The sequence below is a fragment of the Chrysemys picta genome, chromosome 9 (assembly GCF_011386835.1).
Source record: "Chrysemys picta bellii isolate R12L10 chromosome 9, ASM1138683v2, whole genome shotgun sequence".
Lineage (NCBI taxonomy): Eukaryota > Metazoa > Chordata > Testudines > Emydidae > Chrysemys > Chrysemys picta.
The window spans coordinates 62475165-62494136 of record NC_088799.1 but is presented as its reverse complement, the minus strand read 5'-3'; the positions used below and the strand labels follow the sequence as shown (position 1 = coordinate 62494136).

Genomic DNA, 18972 nt, shown 5'->3' with positions numbered 1-18972 from the left:
AGCAGCTGGGCTGGTAGGGGCTACATATTGTGTTTTTTTCCAGTAGATTGAAGGAAAACCCCTATCTTTTCAGGAAATACTAAGAAAAAAAACAGCTAGGACAATAAAGGAGTGTCTGAATTCAAGGAAAACTCAGCTTTTAAAATACCAAAGGTATCAATGTGTGAAGTAATCTTCCCTGACTCCTCCTACTCTCTGATGAGGACTATAAAACTGTTACTTACCAGGAAATGATAGGTAGAGGCAAGTTTGCTGCCACTCAGCTGAAGTATCTTCATTGCAGGTAACTCATGCATGAGAGACATAGGTTTCATATAAGCTATTCTTTGCTGCAGGTTTTATTGTATTATTTTCTGTTTTGTTATTTGCCTTCATCGTCTCATAATTCTGTTTCTTTCCATCATAAGCGCTTCCATTTTATCTTTTGATGCTCTGCAGGTTCATCATCAGATTCATCTAGAAGTCAAATCTATTTTATGTTGTACATTATTGTGGATTTTTGAACACTTTATTCCTATTTAATAAGTAGTCATGTCTGTACTTCAAGTCAATGAAATTTTGTTTCACTGGTCCCAGAGGCAAATGGAATATGGGAAAATTTCATATTAAACAAATTATTATATATACAGTGCTAATTTAACACAATGATTAACTCCACAGTATGACACATAGATAACCTTTAATTCAATATCAAACATCTACCCTTGGCCAGCTCCTCAGTTAGTGTACATCAATGTAGCTTGGTTGACTTCATGCTAATTTATACCAGTTGAAGATCTGGGTCATCGTACGTACTTCTTTTTTTAACTGTTGTATAGTGTTGCTGTGCACCGTTAAACCCCTGTCATGTAATTACCCAGAAATGGTTGCATTTCATGTCTTTGCATAGCTCTATAAAATGTCATTATCTTTATGATGGCATGATATAAAATGGCAGCAAACAGTCACTGGAGATAAGTGTCCCACAGTGAAACAAAATTTCACTGCAATTAAAATGTGTCTGATGATATGTTATGCTCTTCTATTCATCTTTGCATAGATGTACAATATTTCTTGAGCATCCCATTTTCTTCAGTGCAGTCCAGTAAGGTGCCACTCACTAGTAATGGTGGCAGACCCTGTGTCATTACATTTTCCTTCAAGGATGATACTGTTTGCAATGGCTTATCAGCAAGCAACACGTCTTTGTTATATTTGTGAAATGCCATTGAACTAAATGAGGCTGCCGAGATGTAATAGAGAAGGACGGGGGAAGGAAGAGGAGATTCTTATCATAAAGATGGCAAGCTAAGGGACAACAGTATGGGCTGTCTAACTGGGGAGGTGGCGATCTGGGTAGCCCATGCACTGCATAAAGGGGATGCTTGCTGCTATGTGGCCTGCAAGCCAAAGATACCCTCACTATAGAAAACTAAACTATATCAACCCCATCAGGGTTCAAAGTTGGGGATGTTTGGGGCTGAGGTTTTCACTCACAAAATGCAACTTTCCGACTTTAGCTCAGAGGAGAGATGCTCTGGGAACCCCATCCTCACTATGGTGCATTAGAAAGCAAGCAGAGATATTATCAGCACTACTGATGTGCAGGCAGAGAAACAGGGTACTTAGGAAGTGCCAGAGGCAGTGGCTGTCCTAAATGAAAGGAAGAGCAGTGATTAGTGACCCTGGACATTCTTTGAATCAGCAAGTGCCTCTAATGTTTCCATGAAGCTACTTGTTTGACATACCCCTAAGACCAGCCCAGGTCTTTCTTTATGCTATATCCTGGACAGTATGATCTAATGGAAAGAGTGACAGACGGTGTCTAGTGCTTTGGGTGAATATCAACATGCCATATGGTGTGTGATGCAGAGGTAGGACTAGTCTCTATTACCTAATGCTGGTCTCTCAGCATTAGATGGATGTAGAAATGGGGAGCCCTAGGAACCTGAAAAAGGGATGAAGAGGATTGTTATACACACATAAATGGCAGATTCCATTTCCTGTATTTCCGTGTACCTCCTCCGACTCCCTTTCCATCTCCACTCCTTTGCATGGGGACCTGAAGTAACACTTTGGGGTACCTCTTCCCACAAGCTGGTAAATTATCCCACTCAGAAGCCATCTGTGATCCTCTTCTCACCTGTACTACAAACAGAGAGGAGGAGAAGAACTTTTATTTATTTATTTGGATTTAAAAATTACAAAGACAACTTGCCAAGCTCTAGGCCTCCCTAACTTTCATTAAACAGTAAATTAACTCTCAGCTGCATTAAAATCAGTTCTACAAGAACTCAGCGGGCCTTTATCATACTTTATCATACCCTCAACTTTCTCTAGACATCCTATCCAACAAATGCCTTTTGCAGCATGCCTGGAAAGCCACCAAATTTGATCTATTTCAGACCAAAACATCTAGAGGAGCCTAACTCTGTGGTTCAGCTCCAGGTAGGTTTGTACTCGGGTGGCTAGTCCAAGCAACTGCCTGTGCTACCTCTGGCTATGTTGTTCTTTTTAGGATGCTAGCTCAGGCAGAGCTAGCACATGCCTGTCTACCTGAGCTGGGAAGCACACTCCCAGCTGCAGTGTAGATGTACCATTCAATCCCAATTCAGGGCAGCATCTAAGCACCTGCTTAAGGTTAAGCATGTGTGTAAGCAATCTTCCTGAACCGAGATGCTTTCTTGAAATGGGACCTTGAAATGCTTTCTGTTATAAGAGTACACTCATGCAGAGGTCTAATCTTTCTTATAATTAAATAATTAACAGAATGATTACAAGGTCATAAAAGGGCAAAAAGGGGGGAGGGAAGGAGCTATTTTTAAAATGTTAACCAAGGTTTTTGGTTTTTTTTCAAACTTCATGAAAGTTTTGGGTGCAGATTTGAGTCAGAGTTTTAGGTAAAGATCTGTGCAGTGTTTATTGCTTCTAGGCTGGTCCATCTGTACTTAGTTCCCTGATTTTGTGAAAATACGAGCCCTTATAATGTGTGTGAGAGGGAAGAAAAATGAGGTTTTTGTGCAGTGCACTAAGCCAGGGTTCCAATCTTTGCAATAGCACTGAGGCGTCAGTTCAGGAAGTAGAGATACTCACACATTTAAAGTTAGGCATATGCTGAATTGGGTACCTTTGCTGAATTGGGGCCAAAGGGGAGCCTAAAGTCATTCAATTTTCCCTGCTTGTTCCTTGCCCTAGAGAAGCATCAGCCATATGCTATTTTCTCTTCTTGTATCAATAGCAGCTGTGCTTTCTTTGCATTATTTCCAAGAGGCATTTTTGGAAGTGGTTGGGAACGGGATACCATCCACCTCTCCCACTGCCAGCTCCTTAAGGTCACTTACTGCTTTAAAAACAATAATAATTTTTAAAAAGTGGGGGATTTTATTTTAGGCTTTGTGTCCTGAGGAAACCTCCACAGAACAAACTCCTGTTCATGAGACTGAGACGTGCAGGTGAATGGAAATTCTGGGTTTGAAATATAACCGTTACTCACCAGAAGCTGGGAAATTCCAGCTGAAAGGGGCAGGGGGCGCGGGGAAAGACAGAGACACTAGCACTGTATAAGTTATTGTAAGCTCACAGCTCAGAATGAGAATTTAACTCTCAGCCCCAGCTCACTCATGATGGGTTTATCATGACTATAACAGTCAAGACAAGAGGAATCGATAATCAAGGGAATGAAGAGGGTCTCTCTGTAGGATTGAGACAGTGTTAGAACCAAGAAGCTCTGAACTGCATGGGGATTATAATTATTTATATTGTAGTAACAACTAGGAGTTGCAGTCATGTACCAGGACCCCATTGTGCTAGGTGCTGTACAACCACCAAACCCAGCCGCTCCTGTTCTCAAAGAGGATTCTGTATTGCTTTGATCTTGCTTCCCAAAAATACTTCCAGGAAAGCTTCCTGTTATTTGTAAAACAGGATTGGGTTACATCGTGTCAGACTGATGACACATACTGATCAAGTTATTTCTGTGACCTCCATCACTATAATATCTGGGGCCCAGATCCAAAGGTATTTCGGCACCAAACTCTCAGTGAACTTCATGGGAGTTAGGCACCAAAATACCTTTGAGGATCTGGGCCTGAGCGACTACCAAGCTTTAATGGTGTTATCCTCAATGCCCCAGGAGGCAAGGGAGTAAAAGCCCCATTTTAAAGGTGAGGGACTGAGATACAGAGAGATTAAGGCAACGATTTTCAAAAATAGAACTCTAATTTTAGGCTCCTAAATCTTGATTTAAACTCCTGAATAGATGAGCTACTTTTCCAAAGTGCTTTGCTCCCCAGTTAAGACTGAACCAGGATTTTTCCTTTGACCTGACTTCAAAATTTCTCCGGAGCTGAAATAGTGGCTCATTTTGACAAATATTACATTGCTCTCCTGGAAGTGGTTAATGGCTGCCCTCAAGTGGGTGTTTGATCTATACATAACCACAGACCTGGTTAAACCTGATGGGTGTGGTAACCACGCTTCTTTCAGGCTAAATGGAAGGAACAATTAAGCCCACTTATGGAATAAGATAGCTAGTAGTAGGATAGACGCTACTGCCCAAAGCAATGGGTGGCATTGCAAAGTCAGAGCTGGACTAAGCCATATTCTCTGAAGGGTTTCCCTGAGACTGGTTACAAATGCAGGGTCTAGGAGATTGCTTGGTATAAAGTGTGTATGAGAGTCATAAAGCCAAGAGACAGCCAGCAGACCATGAGAGAAGCAGTGGTGAGCATAGCCCTGAGAGAGAGCAGAGAGACCCAGCTTCTGGGGGCACAGACTTGAAAAGGCAGGCTTGAGCAAGGAAACTGCCATAGCTGTTTATTTCTACTGTATTCAGGGAAACAGGACTTTATATACCTTCTCTGTGATTGCATCACAGAAATACCTGACTTGTATCATCAATTTCTTCTCCAGGAAACAACCCACTAAGGCCCCAAATATTGGCCAGCCACGTAGGCAAAAAGGGCAAGCACATTATCATATATGCGCGCACACACACACACACAGATTGATTAGTGATATGACTTGTTGACATTAGCCATTGTTTTGTCTGGAAGGAAGACAGGTCATGGCGAGCACGGAGGGTTTTGCGGCCGTGTTCTACAGCGAGCCATCGGTGCTGGGGCTCCTCTCGAATGTGATCAGCGCTTTCCTCGTGTGCCTGCAGAACTTTTCCTTTGCTCACACCAACATCAGACCTGAGGGAGTAGAAAACATCCTGGCAGGTGAGTAGGGGATGGGCTCTCTTCTGGAACAATGGATCGCAGTCCAATTGGCCTTAGTCTTGCAAGAAAGGCTATAGGTGAATTCTTTCTGCTGGGGGGATACACAAGAGTTGAGCCCAGACGTATGTAGATTGAAGTACACAGGTTATACACACGCTCTAGAAGAATGTCCCCCATCTTCCTGGGCAGCTGTGCCCTCCAGATTAAATCCTTGCTGTACCAGCCAGTGCCTTCCCATCTTCTGCTTAGCTGTGTGCACTAACCCACAATGGAACTTGGGCTGATTGTACTGGGGGGGGGGGAGGGAGGCAGGAGCATTGCACCAGAGTTCAATTTAGAGACTCATCGTTAAGATAGGAAGAGGGGTTTCAGAAAACCAGTTGCCAAAGATACAGGACCAGTAGTAATACGTGCATCACTCTAGCTAGCTCATGTATATTTGGCAACAGTGTTTCATTGTGCAAATCACCTGTTGATTGTTTATTTGCTAATGACACTTCTGTGTCATTTTGTTTGCCTCTCTTAGGGGTCCACCTCATTCTGATTGGAGGCCTGTCTCAACTCTTGGCTGGGTTCCTCGCCTTCCGGAAGTATGACCACTTGGGTGGCACAGCCTTTCTGGCATTTGCAGCTCTGTGGAGCAGTTATGGGGCCACCCGGGTCATTTCAGGGGCATATCCCCCCTTAAACAACACAACATTAGCCTCAGAAAATGCCACTTATCTCCTCCCCACTGATGCAGCCCAGCCCTCCACCAGTGAGAGTGCTGTTGCTGGGTTGGTGGCTTATATTTTCATTTCATTTATCCTCTCCTTCTGCTCAGCCACTGTGAACTACATCATGCCCTTCGTGTTCGGGGCCATCACCCTCACCCTGGTGTTCGAAGCGGTGGGGCTGTTTGGCCAGTGGGCGCTGGTTGTGTCAGGGGTCCTCGAGCTGGTCATTGTTGTCTGTGGGCTGTATGGAGCAGTAGCTCTCCTTTTCAAAGGCATCACCCAAAGGTATGTTCTGCCGGGCTTCGGGAACCCCCTCTTCAACGTCTTGCTGCTGGGCTCAGGTAACAGTGGCTCTTCCAAGACTATTGGGGAGGAGAAGAAAAAGAACACAAAGTATGCTGAGCCAATGGCCCTAAACCATTTATGTGACACCATTTCCCCCTTCATATTTGCCTTCTATGCTTTTGGGTACATGAAGACCTTCTACGTAGGAGCCATATGGGTTAGCATCATCTCCATCTGCCAGCTCTTCTCCAGCTTCTACAGCTACTTGCGAGACGATGTTTATTATACCACCAAGTTTGGCGTCCACAGTCTGTACTGGCTGGTGATGTCTTGGGAAGAGTTCACGCTGACTGTCTTCATCAGCATAGACAATGTGCAGCAAAGCAGGATGGGAATGATTGGAGACTGGTTCTTCCTGGCCACCGCTTGCATGCTGTTCCTGATGGCCTTCAATAAAGATGTTCTAGAGGTGCTGCAAAATGCTGCTTTCATTCTTCTCACTATCTCCACCATCCACCAGATTCCAATTAGAGGCGCTTATGAGTTCTTTGGGGTTTCCTGCAGCCTTTACACGGCTATCTCGCTCTACACCACTTTTGCAAGCCTCATTAACTCAATAGGTGAAAAGGCGCTGATCCCTGTTGGTGCCCAAGTTATGTCCAGCTCAGTGCTCCAGAGTGTACTGATGAGTGTCAAAAGCTACCTCATGAAGTCTAAGAATATCCCAGGGGCCACCATCTGCGAGGTCCCTGATGCCTTGTTCTACATCTGCAATGGCTTGGCTGCACTCTCTGCCATCCAGGGTACTTTAAATGACCCCATCAGACAGCATCTCTCTATTCCCTCCGTGCTAATCCCAGGAGCCATATTTCAGCTGTATGTGTGTAGGATCCAGGTCCAAAGAGGGAGAAGATTTGGGTCCGTTCTTCCATTCTGCTATGCTGCTATCTGGGCAACGTGGACCTGGCTCCGGTTTGCAGGTAACAAAATTTCTTACTTATCTTTTGCTTATTCAGACCATGCCAATACTTTTAAGAAGCAACCTGCCAAGTGGAATGTAATTTTCATGTCTTCTTTACACTAGCAACTGTCTTGAACCAGAAGCATTCCTATAACTTGTCCATTCAGCCAGGAGATTCATTCCTACCCAAACCATTGCAAAGAGGCAAGAAAGTGATAACACGAGAAGTGTTCTGATTTGTGTCCACAGAAATGACCACAGCAGCAGTTGGTCCAATTACTTCATGTTCTGACAACTTCAGAATTCTATGGTGAAATCCTGGTCCCAGTGAACTCAACTGAGTTTTGCCTTTGACTTCAGTGCAGCCAGGATCTCACCCCTAATGATTTTTGAGTCAGCAATCTGACTCTCCTAAAATAAGACCTTATAAAACTTTGATTCAGGCACCAGGAAAAACTCCAAGCTTATGCTTCAAAAATCTTCCGATATTCAATACACTTAGCTACTGTCACCAAAACAGCGCTAATGATAAGTGACCTTCGGAACCAAAATTCCATTTTGTAGCTCAAAGTTAGCAGCATGCTCATATAATGTCCACCCCAACTCCCATTAAAGCCAATGGCTTATCTGGAGCTGGCTGAGACCCATAGGGAGTATGGGGAAAAGCTGAATTGCTCCAAGAATGAACTATGGATTTTGTATTTTTATCTCCCAACCCTTCTGAGAACAGCAATTCACTAAGGCTTGTCTCTCTCACCAAGAGAAGTTGGTCCAATAAAAGATATTACCTCATCCACCCTTGCCTCACTTTTTACAAAGGGCAGGTAAAATAAAGTGGCTTTCTTAGCCTTCTGGCTCATTGTCACAGAATCACCAGGTACTGCCTCTGCGTTAAAGATATTACACCCCAAATGCTTTTCACCTCAGATATATTTTCATCCTTTGTGTTTCTTTAAAGAGGTCACCATACACTAATTCAGATTACAATTTCCCCCTGTTCTGGTGTTCCACTGTACTTGCTCACAACCAAGTTTCCTGGTGCTATTTCAGGTCACTTACTGAACATTGATGCTGCGAGTGATGGAGGATTCACAGCAGGATCCGTAGCCTTTTTGGTAGTCAATGTCTTTTTAATGGTTATAGGTAAGTCTTACTACACTCATGGATTATTTGTTTTAGGTTAGCACCTACATGCCTCAGTCTCAGCAGGGGCCCCATTATGCTAGCTGCTATACAAATATACAGACTCTGGCCTTGGCTACACTTGCAAGTTACAGCGCTGTAAAGCCTCCCCCAGTGCTGTAACTCACTCCCCGTACACACTGGCAGGGCACTTGCAGTGCTGTATCTCCCTGGGTACACCGCTGCAGGTACTCCACATCTCCGAGAGGAATAACAGCTGCAGCAGAGTGGCTATGACTCACAGGTGTGAGTGTAAATGCTTGCAGCGCTGTACTAATCACCTTGTCAAGTGGCCAATCCTCTCCATTGTTGTGACCGGCTGCAGGAATGCGGAAGTGCCGGTTTCAAAGCTCGTACCGCAGAGAAAAGCAAACAATTTGCAGCTTGCTTTGAGTAAGTAAACGAATGAGCAGGGGGCCAGGAGTTCGGAACTTGCAAAATAGAGAGCTGACATGCTCCAAAAAGCACTCTCTCTCCCCCCAACACTCCCTGTCACAATCCACCTCACCCCCCCATTTTGAAAAGCACGTTGCAGCCACATGAATGCTGGGATGGCTGCCCATAATGCACCGCTCCCAACACAGCTGCAAATGTTGCAAGTGTGGCCACACCACTGCGCTGGCAGCTGTCAGTCTGGACAGACTGCAGCGCTTTTCCCCTACTCAGCTGTACGAAGACAGGTTTACCTCACAGCGCTGTACAGCTGCAAGTGTAGCCAAGGCCTTTGACTCAAAGATCTTTCATTCTAAATAGATAAGAGACAAAGGGTGGAAGAGGTAACACAGAAGCAAAGTAACTTGTCCTAGTTCACAACAGCAGCAGAGCCAGGCTTAGAACTCAGGTCTCTTGACTTCTAGGCAAATACTTTAGCCATTAGGCCCAGTGCCTCCTAGTCCGTGCCCATGGAGTGGAAGTTCTTGGTTACAAAGGAGTAAGCCTCTCTGAAGGATCCAGAAGGGAAAGTCACGTGAACCAAATATCATTTCAAGAGATAAGGTTCAAATAAGGTTGACATGCTAGACAGAGCCAAATTTCTCTTGTGTAACTCCACTCCAACTTCATGGCCAGCTGCTGTAAATCAGTTTATGGCCATTAAACATGTTTCCATGTGAGGCACAATAAAAATGAGAGATTGTGGGTTTGGTAGCATTGCTTTCAAAACCTGAGGCTTAACTAAACTGGAGCCAGAACTCCTCTTCCCCCACCAAAGGTAAGGTTGATAAATGTATAAATGTTGATAAATGCGGTCCTAGGTTTGCTGCCCTCTGATTGGATTACTTTGAGTTAAGAATTGTGCATGTTACTGTAATATCTTTGCAGACCTTTCCATGACATGGGCCATGTTCTCTCCTGCTTCTCTTTTCGCAGCTTCCTATTCGAACCTGGTGCTCCTTTGCCTGACCTTTGTGATGGAGGTTTTGATCATTTGTTTTCTGCTGTTTACGGTGGAACACCTCCCAGTGCCCCTTGAGAGTAAGTCTGGGTGAGAAGTTGCAGATCATTCCTAATTTAAGGAACACAACACACTGTGTCTAGGTGGGGAAAGTGTTCTGAGCGTGTTCAGAATGAAAAAGAAGCAGGAAATTGCTGTGCATTCTCAATGGGAAACAAATGGTTAATGCTGTAAAATAATTCAAGCTTGCAAGAATGTGACATGCTTTGATTTCCACATGTTGCCAATGCAATTTTGCATGGGAGAATAAAAAACAGATTAATTTGCAATTATATGAAGCTGCCACACACGAAACAAGATTCCTCCAAGGAAAAGGCAGAACCTGATCCCTTCCCCACCTCCCATCTTGGGTCTTCTGTTTTTCTAGTTGTGATGCTGTCTATCTTCGGTGCCATCTGCATCTATGGAGCAACGGCATCACTAGCAAACTGCATATTTGGCAAAGACCTCATAATGATGGGACCCCCTCTCTTCAGGGTAAGAGTCCAGCTGCATGGTATAATGAGCTCACTCTCCATTATGGGTATACTAAATAAACAGTTATCCTGAGATCATCAAAACAGCCTAATGAATTCCAATGGGATTTGGACACCTAACTCACTACAGCTGTAGCATTGCCATGCTGTAGTGGGCTATGGACTGAAAATAAGCTTTTGTCCTTCACAAATAAAGGGACTGGAAACATGGAGAGAGGAGAGGCAGTGTAGTTCCCACCCCCTCAGACTCCAATCCCAGGACTCCAGGACTTAGTAGAACCAGTGGACCACAATCCAGGAGTTTAACAGCTTTAAGGAATGTAGGATGCCACAAACTTTTGGGGAATGAAAAGCATCTTAAATTGGGATGTTGAGTCTCTTCCCAGAGTCTTCCATTGTCTCTGTTAGCTTTAAATATCCTTTACAGTATTGTAGGCATGACCAAGGCTGTCACATGTAATTAGAGTTGATGGATTGGGTGGTTCAGATCCTTCCTTCCTGAGGAACTGCATTTCTGTCAGGCAGGTTGGTTGTTTCTTTATGTTTAGACTAGTAAGAAAGCTCTTGAAACACAACCCTTCAACGAATATCTGTGGGAATCATATAGGACTTTCCTTGGCCATTTCTGTAGGACAATTTTGTATAGCAGTCACATCCTCTGGCCACAGCATGGGATACTGGATTTAATGTGTTAGCATGTTCATAGAGTTGTGCATTTGTTGTTTCCCTGACCACTTCCAGGTTGAGATGCCTAAGGAGGACACTAAAGATCCTCCACCCTGTTTCTGCCCCAGCTCCCATCGAACCAGCAGCCTGAGGAGCATTGCAAACTTGCTGAATGAAGGTGCAGTGTGTGGAGTACCTACGGACACGGTGTATGCTCTGGCAGCTTCTTGCAAACAGCCAGAAGCTATTGAGAAAATCTACAGAATCAAGGTGTCAACACAATATTGGCTGCTGCCTTTCTACCTAGAACTTTTGTATCTATCTGTAAACCAGCCAGACCTGTACAGATGTGTGAACAGCATGCCCCTCAGTCTGTCAGTTTGGAGTCTAGCTGAACAGTGTATTTTTACTATGAAGTTCGTAAATAAGCATAACAGAAATCCATGAGTCATATTTGGCTTTTAGTTACAACACTGTCAAACAGGATTAACTCATTGACTTCCATGGACTTACTCTATACACACAGCTGTGTACTGAGAGCAGAATCTAGTCAGCTAAGAGCTGCTTCACTCTAGTTTATCTGGTAAACAGAGATGGGCCCAAAGCTAATGCTTGAATCCAAACAGCCCTGAAATATGTGACATCTGGGTCCAAATATGAATTCATCCTCTTCCTCTATAAAGGGCTGAGCCAGAATCCCAGTTCTTAACATCCCAAAATTTTGGAAAAATTCAATACACTTGATCCAGATCCAAACTTTGCAGCTTAAGCCCATCTCTAATAGTGTTTGCCTCCCCGTCTGTTCTCCATAAGGCACTTCCTTGGCTAGCCCAGAAAAACAGGAGTTATAGGCTCTCTAACCAGACATCTAGAATAAGTGTCAATAACACAGGCTCTCTTTATATTTCTTCATTCAGTGCCAAGTCTAAGCTCTTGCAGTCAATGGGTAGTATAAATAGAATGTAAATACATTCCTACTGGGTTAGTCACCTGGCTTCACCAAAAGTGATGTAATTCAAGAACTGAGTGCTCCAGTGTGTGTTGTCTTTCTTTTCTCCTTCACCACAGTCTGATCTATGATATACATCAAGGCAGGTTGTGAAGACTGGGAGGTGTAACTAGTACTTGCTAATGCCACAGAGTTTTTCTCACGTGTGTAGGTCAGAGCATCAGGGAATTGAACCAAACAGGTTTCCAGGTGCAGATTTGTTTATGAGAACTAGTGGGACTCAGTGTCATTATAGCTGATTTACACCAGTGTAAGTGAGAAGAAAATCATGGTCCTGGATACAAACTGTTAAGAATTTGCTTGATGACTACAGGAAGGTTATTTTATACTATGCTAGTTGGGTCTAGAGCAGGGGATTTCCCATCTTTATCCAACTCAGGGCCATAAAGATAACTCATCCAGAGCCTGAAATCTGCACCTAATATGCACAAAATAGGGCAGGTTACACCTCTCTCTCCTTTTTAATATCCATGTATTAAACCCAGCAAGGACACAAGTTCCAGCATGCAATTGTCCCTCATGCTCTGAGTATCAGGATGGTGCATTGCATACTGGAACCCACTGTTCCTGGGAGTGGTGGCTGCAATGCAGGACTCAGCAGGTTGGTGTTTGACTGCAGGGGTGCACTTTGCAGAGATTTTCACTCTCTTTACATTTTTCTTAAAACATCTTCCAGCTCCTCCTCTTTTTGGTTTTCACAGGACAGGCCTCAAGAGAAGCCCATCTGCATCTTCATTTCAAACCTGGACCAGTTGCGAGCTGCTGCTCCCCCCTTCAGCCCTCTGCTTTGGGAGTTTATGGAGAATGTTTACCCTGGAGGCATTGGCTGCATCATCAAGAAAGGAGAATGGCTGAAGAAGTTAGGTGAGTATATTGGGCATCTTCTCTCTTATTGCTTCTTTCCTTTCCCAGGTCTCTGGCTTTGCATCTTCAAAGTTCACATCTCCCCCTGGGCAATGACTTGAGAGTATTCCATCCATTGCAGCCCCTGGCAAAGTTAAGGCATCTCCAGTGCTGCTCTCATTCCTCTTCCTAAAATGTTTAGCTGGAGCTTCACCACATGTAGGTGGAGTGGGTCGATGAGGGTCACAACATCAGGAGCCAAATCAGCCTCAGCATTGACCTTTTTAGGAAGGTTCAGTGTACCTGGGGCTCTCACCCCACTGCTCTTGCTTACAGCTACTGACCCCAAGACAATGGCTCCAATATGTGGTTCGGAAATATAGGAAGACCAAGTGGACACTTTTATGGGGCATTTCATACTCCTGTTTTCCAACCCAACTCTTTTAGAGTTCAGCGAGATGCCACACCCAAGATATTTTAAAATCACATTTCTGTCAGCAGCATGAGTCACAGTCTGACCTTGTTTAAAGATGCTTCAGGGGATTATTTGAAATAAAGAATAGCTAACTATTTGGGGCCAGATCCTCAGCTGCTGGAAGTTAGCACTGTTGTGCTCAGTTCAGCTGAGCCATGCTAGCTTACAACTGCTGAAGATCTGGCTTTTTGTCTTATGTTTTATTTCACAAATTCTTTCCTCATATTTACAAAGTCACCATCGGCCATTTCTGCTCTATGTTGATACTAATCCTCAGCAATTCACAGTTGTTAACTTGAACAAAGATACCTGTGGTATTGGGGACTTGCAAACTTTGATCAAATAGATATGATGCATTGTATAATGATGCACAATGTACTGCACCAAACTCTTATTTGCAAACTCAGTCTGTTTCTCTGACAAGGGGTTGGAGCAGGCTATGACCGAGTCGGGACCAAAGACAGCATAATGATCAGAGTGCCTGACCAAACCATCACCGTCCATCTCATAGACATGACGGGCCCCTTGGCCATCACCTCTGCTAATCCCAGTGGAGAGACTGACAGCACCCACCACGACATGGTCATCTCGTGAGTATCCTGTCGATTAATCAAGGGCTACAATAGTAGCTGACATTTCTATAGCAGACAGGAAAGATGTAGAAAGTGCTTATAGCCATAGGCCTTAAGCCTTGAGTTGGCCCTGTGCAGAGGGGTGAATCTCACCCTAAGACAGTATGAATCGGTTTGTATTTTCTCTCCTTTTTTCCTCACCAGGCGTCTTGGCCACAAGCTAGAGGGGGTTCTCTGTGATGGGGAATCCAACGAGGTGGTGGCATCCACAGTGGTCAACTGCACAAAGATCGATGAAGGTGAGTTTTAGAGCCACCTCGTTTTTTCTTCAGCTGCCGCCATTAGCCTCAACCACTCAGAACAGTGTTCAGAGAGAAATGGCTCTCAAGCTCTGTACTTTCACCAGCCCATTAAAAAAGGATCACAGCGCAAGAGATGGAAGGTAGAAACAATGGGCCACATGAAACTTAAGGCTTATAAAAGGAACAGTGTTTCAAGTATAGAGCTAGTTTTTCTGGGGCCTGAGGAACACGTCCCTTTCCAGGCCATTGGAGTAATGGTAGAACTTATAAGAGCTTCAGGCCACAAGGACATAGCACTTTGCTAGCTCTTAGAAAAAGAGCTGGGCTGTGTCACTGCTAATGAAAAACTGAAGTCTAGACGGAAGGGGTGGTTCAGTGGGAGGTGCTGTGTCCCCTGACTAAGGGTTGACCCAATGTGTTTGTATGGTGTGAGGGGCTGCTAGTTTTCTAGAGGAGCCATCTTGCTCCTGGGTCAGTGCCAGATCCTCATGGGCTTTTCAATTATTTGGCCTATTGGGGGGGTCTTTGAGAAAACTTGGCCCTAATGACCCTTGTGGTGCTGTCTCAAGCATGCTTTCCTGCATGGCCCCATTTCCTTTCCCTGCTTCTGTGACTCAGGGATCAGCAACTCACCTAATTTTCTGGTGCTTCCTCCCTAGGTGGCATCACCATCCTGAGAGAAGGCTGTGTGCCAGCAGCCAAGGTGCGGCAGATATTTGAAAGGGTGAAGAACGGAGCAGCATGAAGTTGAAAGAAAATCTCACTGAACAAAGAGCAAGATGCACTCTCCTTACACCAAGGCTAAGGGGGCCAATCCTTGTTTGAAAGATCTGATTCAATTATCCCACATTTGCTCCTACAATGTTCAAGTGCATCGCTATATGTTGCCTTCCAGATCCCACACTGAATCACTGAGGGACCTTGGGAAAAATCACAGCTTCTCTGATCATCCATTTACCTACTTGTGAAATAAAACTCATCCCCAGCATCTCACACAGATTACATGAGGTCTAATTCATAAAGTGCTTTGAGATGCCAGGATGAAAAGTGGGTAATCAACAAGAACAGCCCAATATGACTTGCAGAGGTGAACGTACTGAAGCAGAGAGTCTTATCTGAGAAATTCAGATGCAATTATGGTGCATCAGAGATTTGTGTAATTCACAAACATAGGAGCCTTCATTGTATCTCTGTTTCTAGAGGTGATTCTTTTCTAGGGCCGCACGCCTTAGAGCTTGTTGGAAACCAAAGTTGCCATCCCACAGGAAATTCTGATATTTCAACATTTGTTTGATCCCAAAATGGGACAAAGTGTTGAAAATGTCCACAGAATGAAACATTCCAAAAAGAAATTCAGTTTGGAACTGTTGAAACGCAAAAATATAATTCCTATTGGAAATGTCAATATTATGTTTCATTTATATATGTTATATAGGGACACTCTGGAAAGTTAATCCAAATTAACTAGAAGTATGAATTTAACATGTATAATTAACTACATTAAACATCTGTATGGACATTCTTATTAGAATAAAAGTGGCCTTAATTCAGCTGAGCTTAATTCACTGGTTCTCCATTGCCCTGCACCTTGTGTGAGCGTTGACATCAATGCAGAACGGATATAAAATGCTATCAGATCAGAGAGGTAGTGTTTTGGACCCACTTTGCACTAGTGGAAATGATTGCAAATGTGCAACGGAGATTCAGGTCCTAGGTACAGTCCTTAAATCACATCCCCTTCCCTCCTCCTCCCCCGCCCCCATCTTTCATAAGTATATTTGGGTGCTTAGTTCAGATTTGCCTCCCTTGTTTTTAAACCATCCATGATTTTATTCCAGTCTGTGCTATGGACTCTCTCTGCTCACCAGCTCGCCTTCAGAGCACAGGCTTCCTCTCTGCTCTGTCACACAGTCTCACTGCTGGTGGGATGAGCGCACTACCTTCTCTACAAGCGTTGCCATCTAGAACAGACCACGTTAGCTCTCTGACTCCTGACTCATCCCCTTTATTATTGCTATGACATTCACACCTAGAGCCCCATGCGGGATCAGGGCCTCATTAGGGCAGACTCTATGCAGAAAGACAGTCTCACTGCTGGTGGGATGAGCGCACTACCTTCTCTACAAGCGTTGCCATCTAGAACAGACCACGTTAGCTCTCTGACTCCTGACTCATCCCCTTTATTATTGCTATGACATTCACACCTAGAGCCCCATGCGGGATCAGGGCCTCATTAGGGCAGACTCTATGCAGAAAGACAGTCTCTGCCCAAAGAGCAGGCAACCAAAACTTCCCTTCACATTGCTACTGGGGTACCAGCTAGAGTCTTAAACAGATCAGAGCCCCACCACACTCGGCACTGCACATGTGTATTCTAATCTCACTTGGAAGCTCACCTTTCCTCTGTCTGCTATGCTCCTTGATGTCTCTCTTCCCTGTTATTTATTATTTTAACCTCTTCAGGACCTGAAATTGATGGGAATTCACAAGCAGAGCGCCTGCAGGATCAGGCACTATAGTTTTATTGTGTGCATTCCCAGACTGCCTATATTTTGTGTATACGTTGGCCTGTGTATTTAATGTATATTGCTGTATTTGTTTCCATAGCATCTAAAGCCTGTATTATTTAAGGCAACCAGATTCTGTTCAATAAAATCTATTGGAAATCTAAATCTAAATAAAAATCCAAAGGAAATGTTATTTCAGTTTAATTGATCTTTATGGGGGGGGGGGTTTCATCTTTTAAAAGTCATATGATTCCCATGGCTGAAACTGGGAGCAAAGACAATGAATAAGCAGATACGTTCCTTGAAAAGGACTTATAGCAGATGATGTATTCGCACCTTGGGAAATTGAACACTGACTCCAGACACAGGTGAATTAATACACAGAAGCGATCAAAGCCCTTGGCTTCAGGCTTAAAAATCATTTTTCTATTTCCCTTCTGGTTTCTGAGCCTTCAGGGGGGCCTTGTGTTCAAGCATTTCTCTGCATGCACAAAAGCTAGAAATGTACTTGTTAAAAAACAAATGTTGAAATTCTCATCTCATCACGTGACTCCAGGAGCTGGGGCTTTTAGAAAACACCAAATATTACAAGACTCACAATAAATTTGCAAAAGCTGATAGTGTGATTCCTTCCCTGTGGCTGGTCTTGGGACAATGCAGCTTATGCACTGCCCTTAGCCTTTAGTAAAGGACTGCTTGCCAGGACCGTTCTTGTACTTCTCTGTCTAAACAAACATGAATGCAAAAAAAAGCACCATTAAAAAAAAAAGTTTCTTTCCCCTGAAATAAGGCCCTAGATGGGCAATATTCCAGCCTGGAGCAAAGCAATAGCTCATATATCTAGTGCTGGAAATGGATTCTTTCTACCATGCAGGAGTTAGGAATCACACCTTCCTGAAGGGATATGCAGCTCTTGTTTCAATTCCTGGTATATCATGAGATGTTGGAGTACATGACCCCATTATTACACAGAGGACTAGAGTGGGGCTGATCACTTCCCCCCACCCCAAGGGCTGGGCCCCTCTGCCCCACTTGTTTTCCTCCCTCTTGTTCATTCCCACTCCCTTGAACCAGGCAGAGCTTGTCCATCAGGAAAAGAGCTTGGACACACTACTTCTTCTCCATGGGGCTCAGGTTACTCCCTCATCTGCTGGCTTGAAAACCCCCAGGGGCACCTTCCTCCCAGGCCCTGCTCTCTCCCATTCCCCATCTCCCTTGTAGAGCTCCTGCACTGTAAAAGCTCCTGCATTGATTAGTTGATTTGCGGCATGGATTCCAAGTGAAGAATTTGTCCCAGGCTTTAGGATACAAGGTGCTATATAAATGTAAACAATTATTACTCCAGTTCTATTTAGCTCCAGTGTTGTTGTCCAGATGAATTTCCTGTCTGTGATAGAAGTATCCCAAGACTTGGGCCACAACTCTGTTTGCCCTTAAAAGGCACCATAAACAACAACATTCCCTCAGGCTCCAGCGGATGAGCTCTTGTTTTACTCAGGCAGCTACAAGACTCCTGGCTAAGATTCAGGCCTTGGTTTTGGTTTGCTCCTGGTGTTCCCCACAGGGGCGGCTCTATGTTTTTTGCCTCCCCAAGCACGGCAGTCAGGCGGCCTTCGGCAGCATGCCTGCGGGCAGTCCGCTGGTCACGCAGATTCAGTGGCGTTTCTGCGGGTGATCTGCTGGTCCCTCGCCTTTGGAGCCGCCCCTGGTTCCCCGCAGTGTGTAGGGACCTGCTGTCTGCCCCCAGCCAGCCAGAAGCTTCCGGCTCGCTTTGTTATTGCCAGCATTCAGGGGCGTTCACTGCTGCCTGGCACCCAAAGCAGACGTGGCAGGGAATTCCAAGCCACTCTGGGGTTTGCTGGTTCAAGCCAGCTCCGGTGGCTAAAATTAACATTTCCTGTTCCTCCTCCCTCACCAGCCACGAGTAGACAAGCCAACCACACCCAAAAGGCCCTTTCCCCTCTCTGTTGCTTTGGCTTTCCTGACCACTCTTCTCTCAGGGCAGGGACCTCCGAGATGATACATGGGCACAGCTTCCCTCCTACTCCCAGGACTCCGAGGGAGTTGTGAGCAATAGGCGGGTGGCTTATAACACAGCAAGTTGTGAGGTCTCCTCCCCCATGCTGATTAGCTCTGCTAGCTGGCACGGTGGGACACAGTCAAAGAGCCATTCTTTCCCTGCCCACCTTGGCCGGGAGAGGTGCAAGCAGGTGTGCACTGCCCCATAGCCCTGTGCACCTAAACCAGGTAGCCCATACAACGCAGTAAAGGGGTTCCTTACTCCACTGATCAGGTGCTTAGTCCAAGCTCCATCTGTCCCACTG

The 18972-nt window shown here is 44.8% G+C and overlaps 1 protein-coding gene across 2 annotated transcripts; it reads left to right on the top strand.

Annotated features, from left to right (window-relative positions):
- Positions 1 to 3: 3 nt before the first annotated feature.
- Positions 4 to 16831, top strand: LOC135973380 (uncharacterized). Of its 2 annotated transcripts, none has more exons than XM_065556378.1 (11): positions 4 to 283; positions 5038 to 5201; positions 5728 to 7182; positions 8214 to 8306; positions 9714 to 9818; positions 10166 to 10275; positions 11016 to 11210; positions 12651 to 12813; positions 13692 to 13857; positions 14044 to 14138; positions 14801 to 16831. In XM_065556378.1, exons 1-11 carry the CDS (start codon positions 231 to 233, stop codon positions 14884 to 14886), a joined length of 2685 nt encoding a protein of 894 aa, XP_065412450.1. In that variant the 5' UTR covers positions 4 to 230; the 3' UTR covers positions 14887 to 16831. The 2 variants fall into 2 exon arrangements, with proteins under 2 accessions (XP_065412450.1, XP_065412452.1); XM_065556380.1 differs by having other exon boundaries at positions 5034 to 5201.
- Positions 16832 to 18972: the final 2141 nt, after the last annotated feature.

Coding starts and splice junctions, on each gene's coding strand:
- LOC135973380 (XM_065556378.1), top strand. CDS start 231: ATGATAGGTAGAGGCAAGTTTGCTGCCACTCAGCTGAAGTATCTTCAT. Junction 9,819..10,165: donor CCTCCCAGTGCCCCTTGAGA/GTAAGTCTGGGT, acceptor CTGTTTTTCTAG/TTGTGATGCTGTCTATCTTC. Junction 13,858..14,043: donor CACCACGACATGGTCATCTC/GTGAGTATCCTG, acceptor TTTCCTCACCAG/GCGTCTTGGCCACAAGCTAG.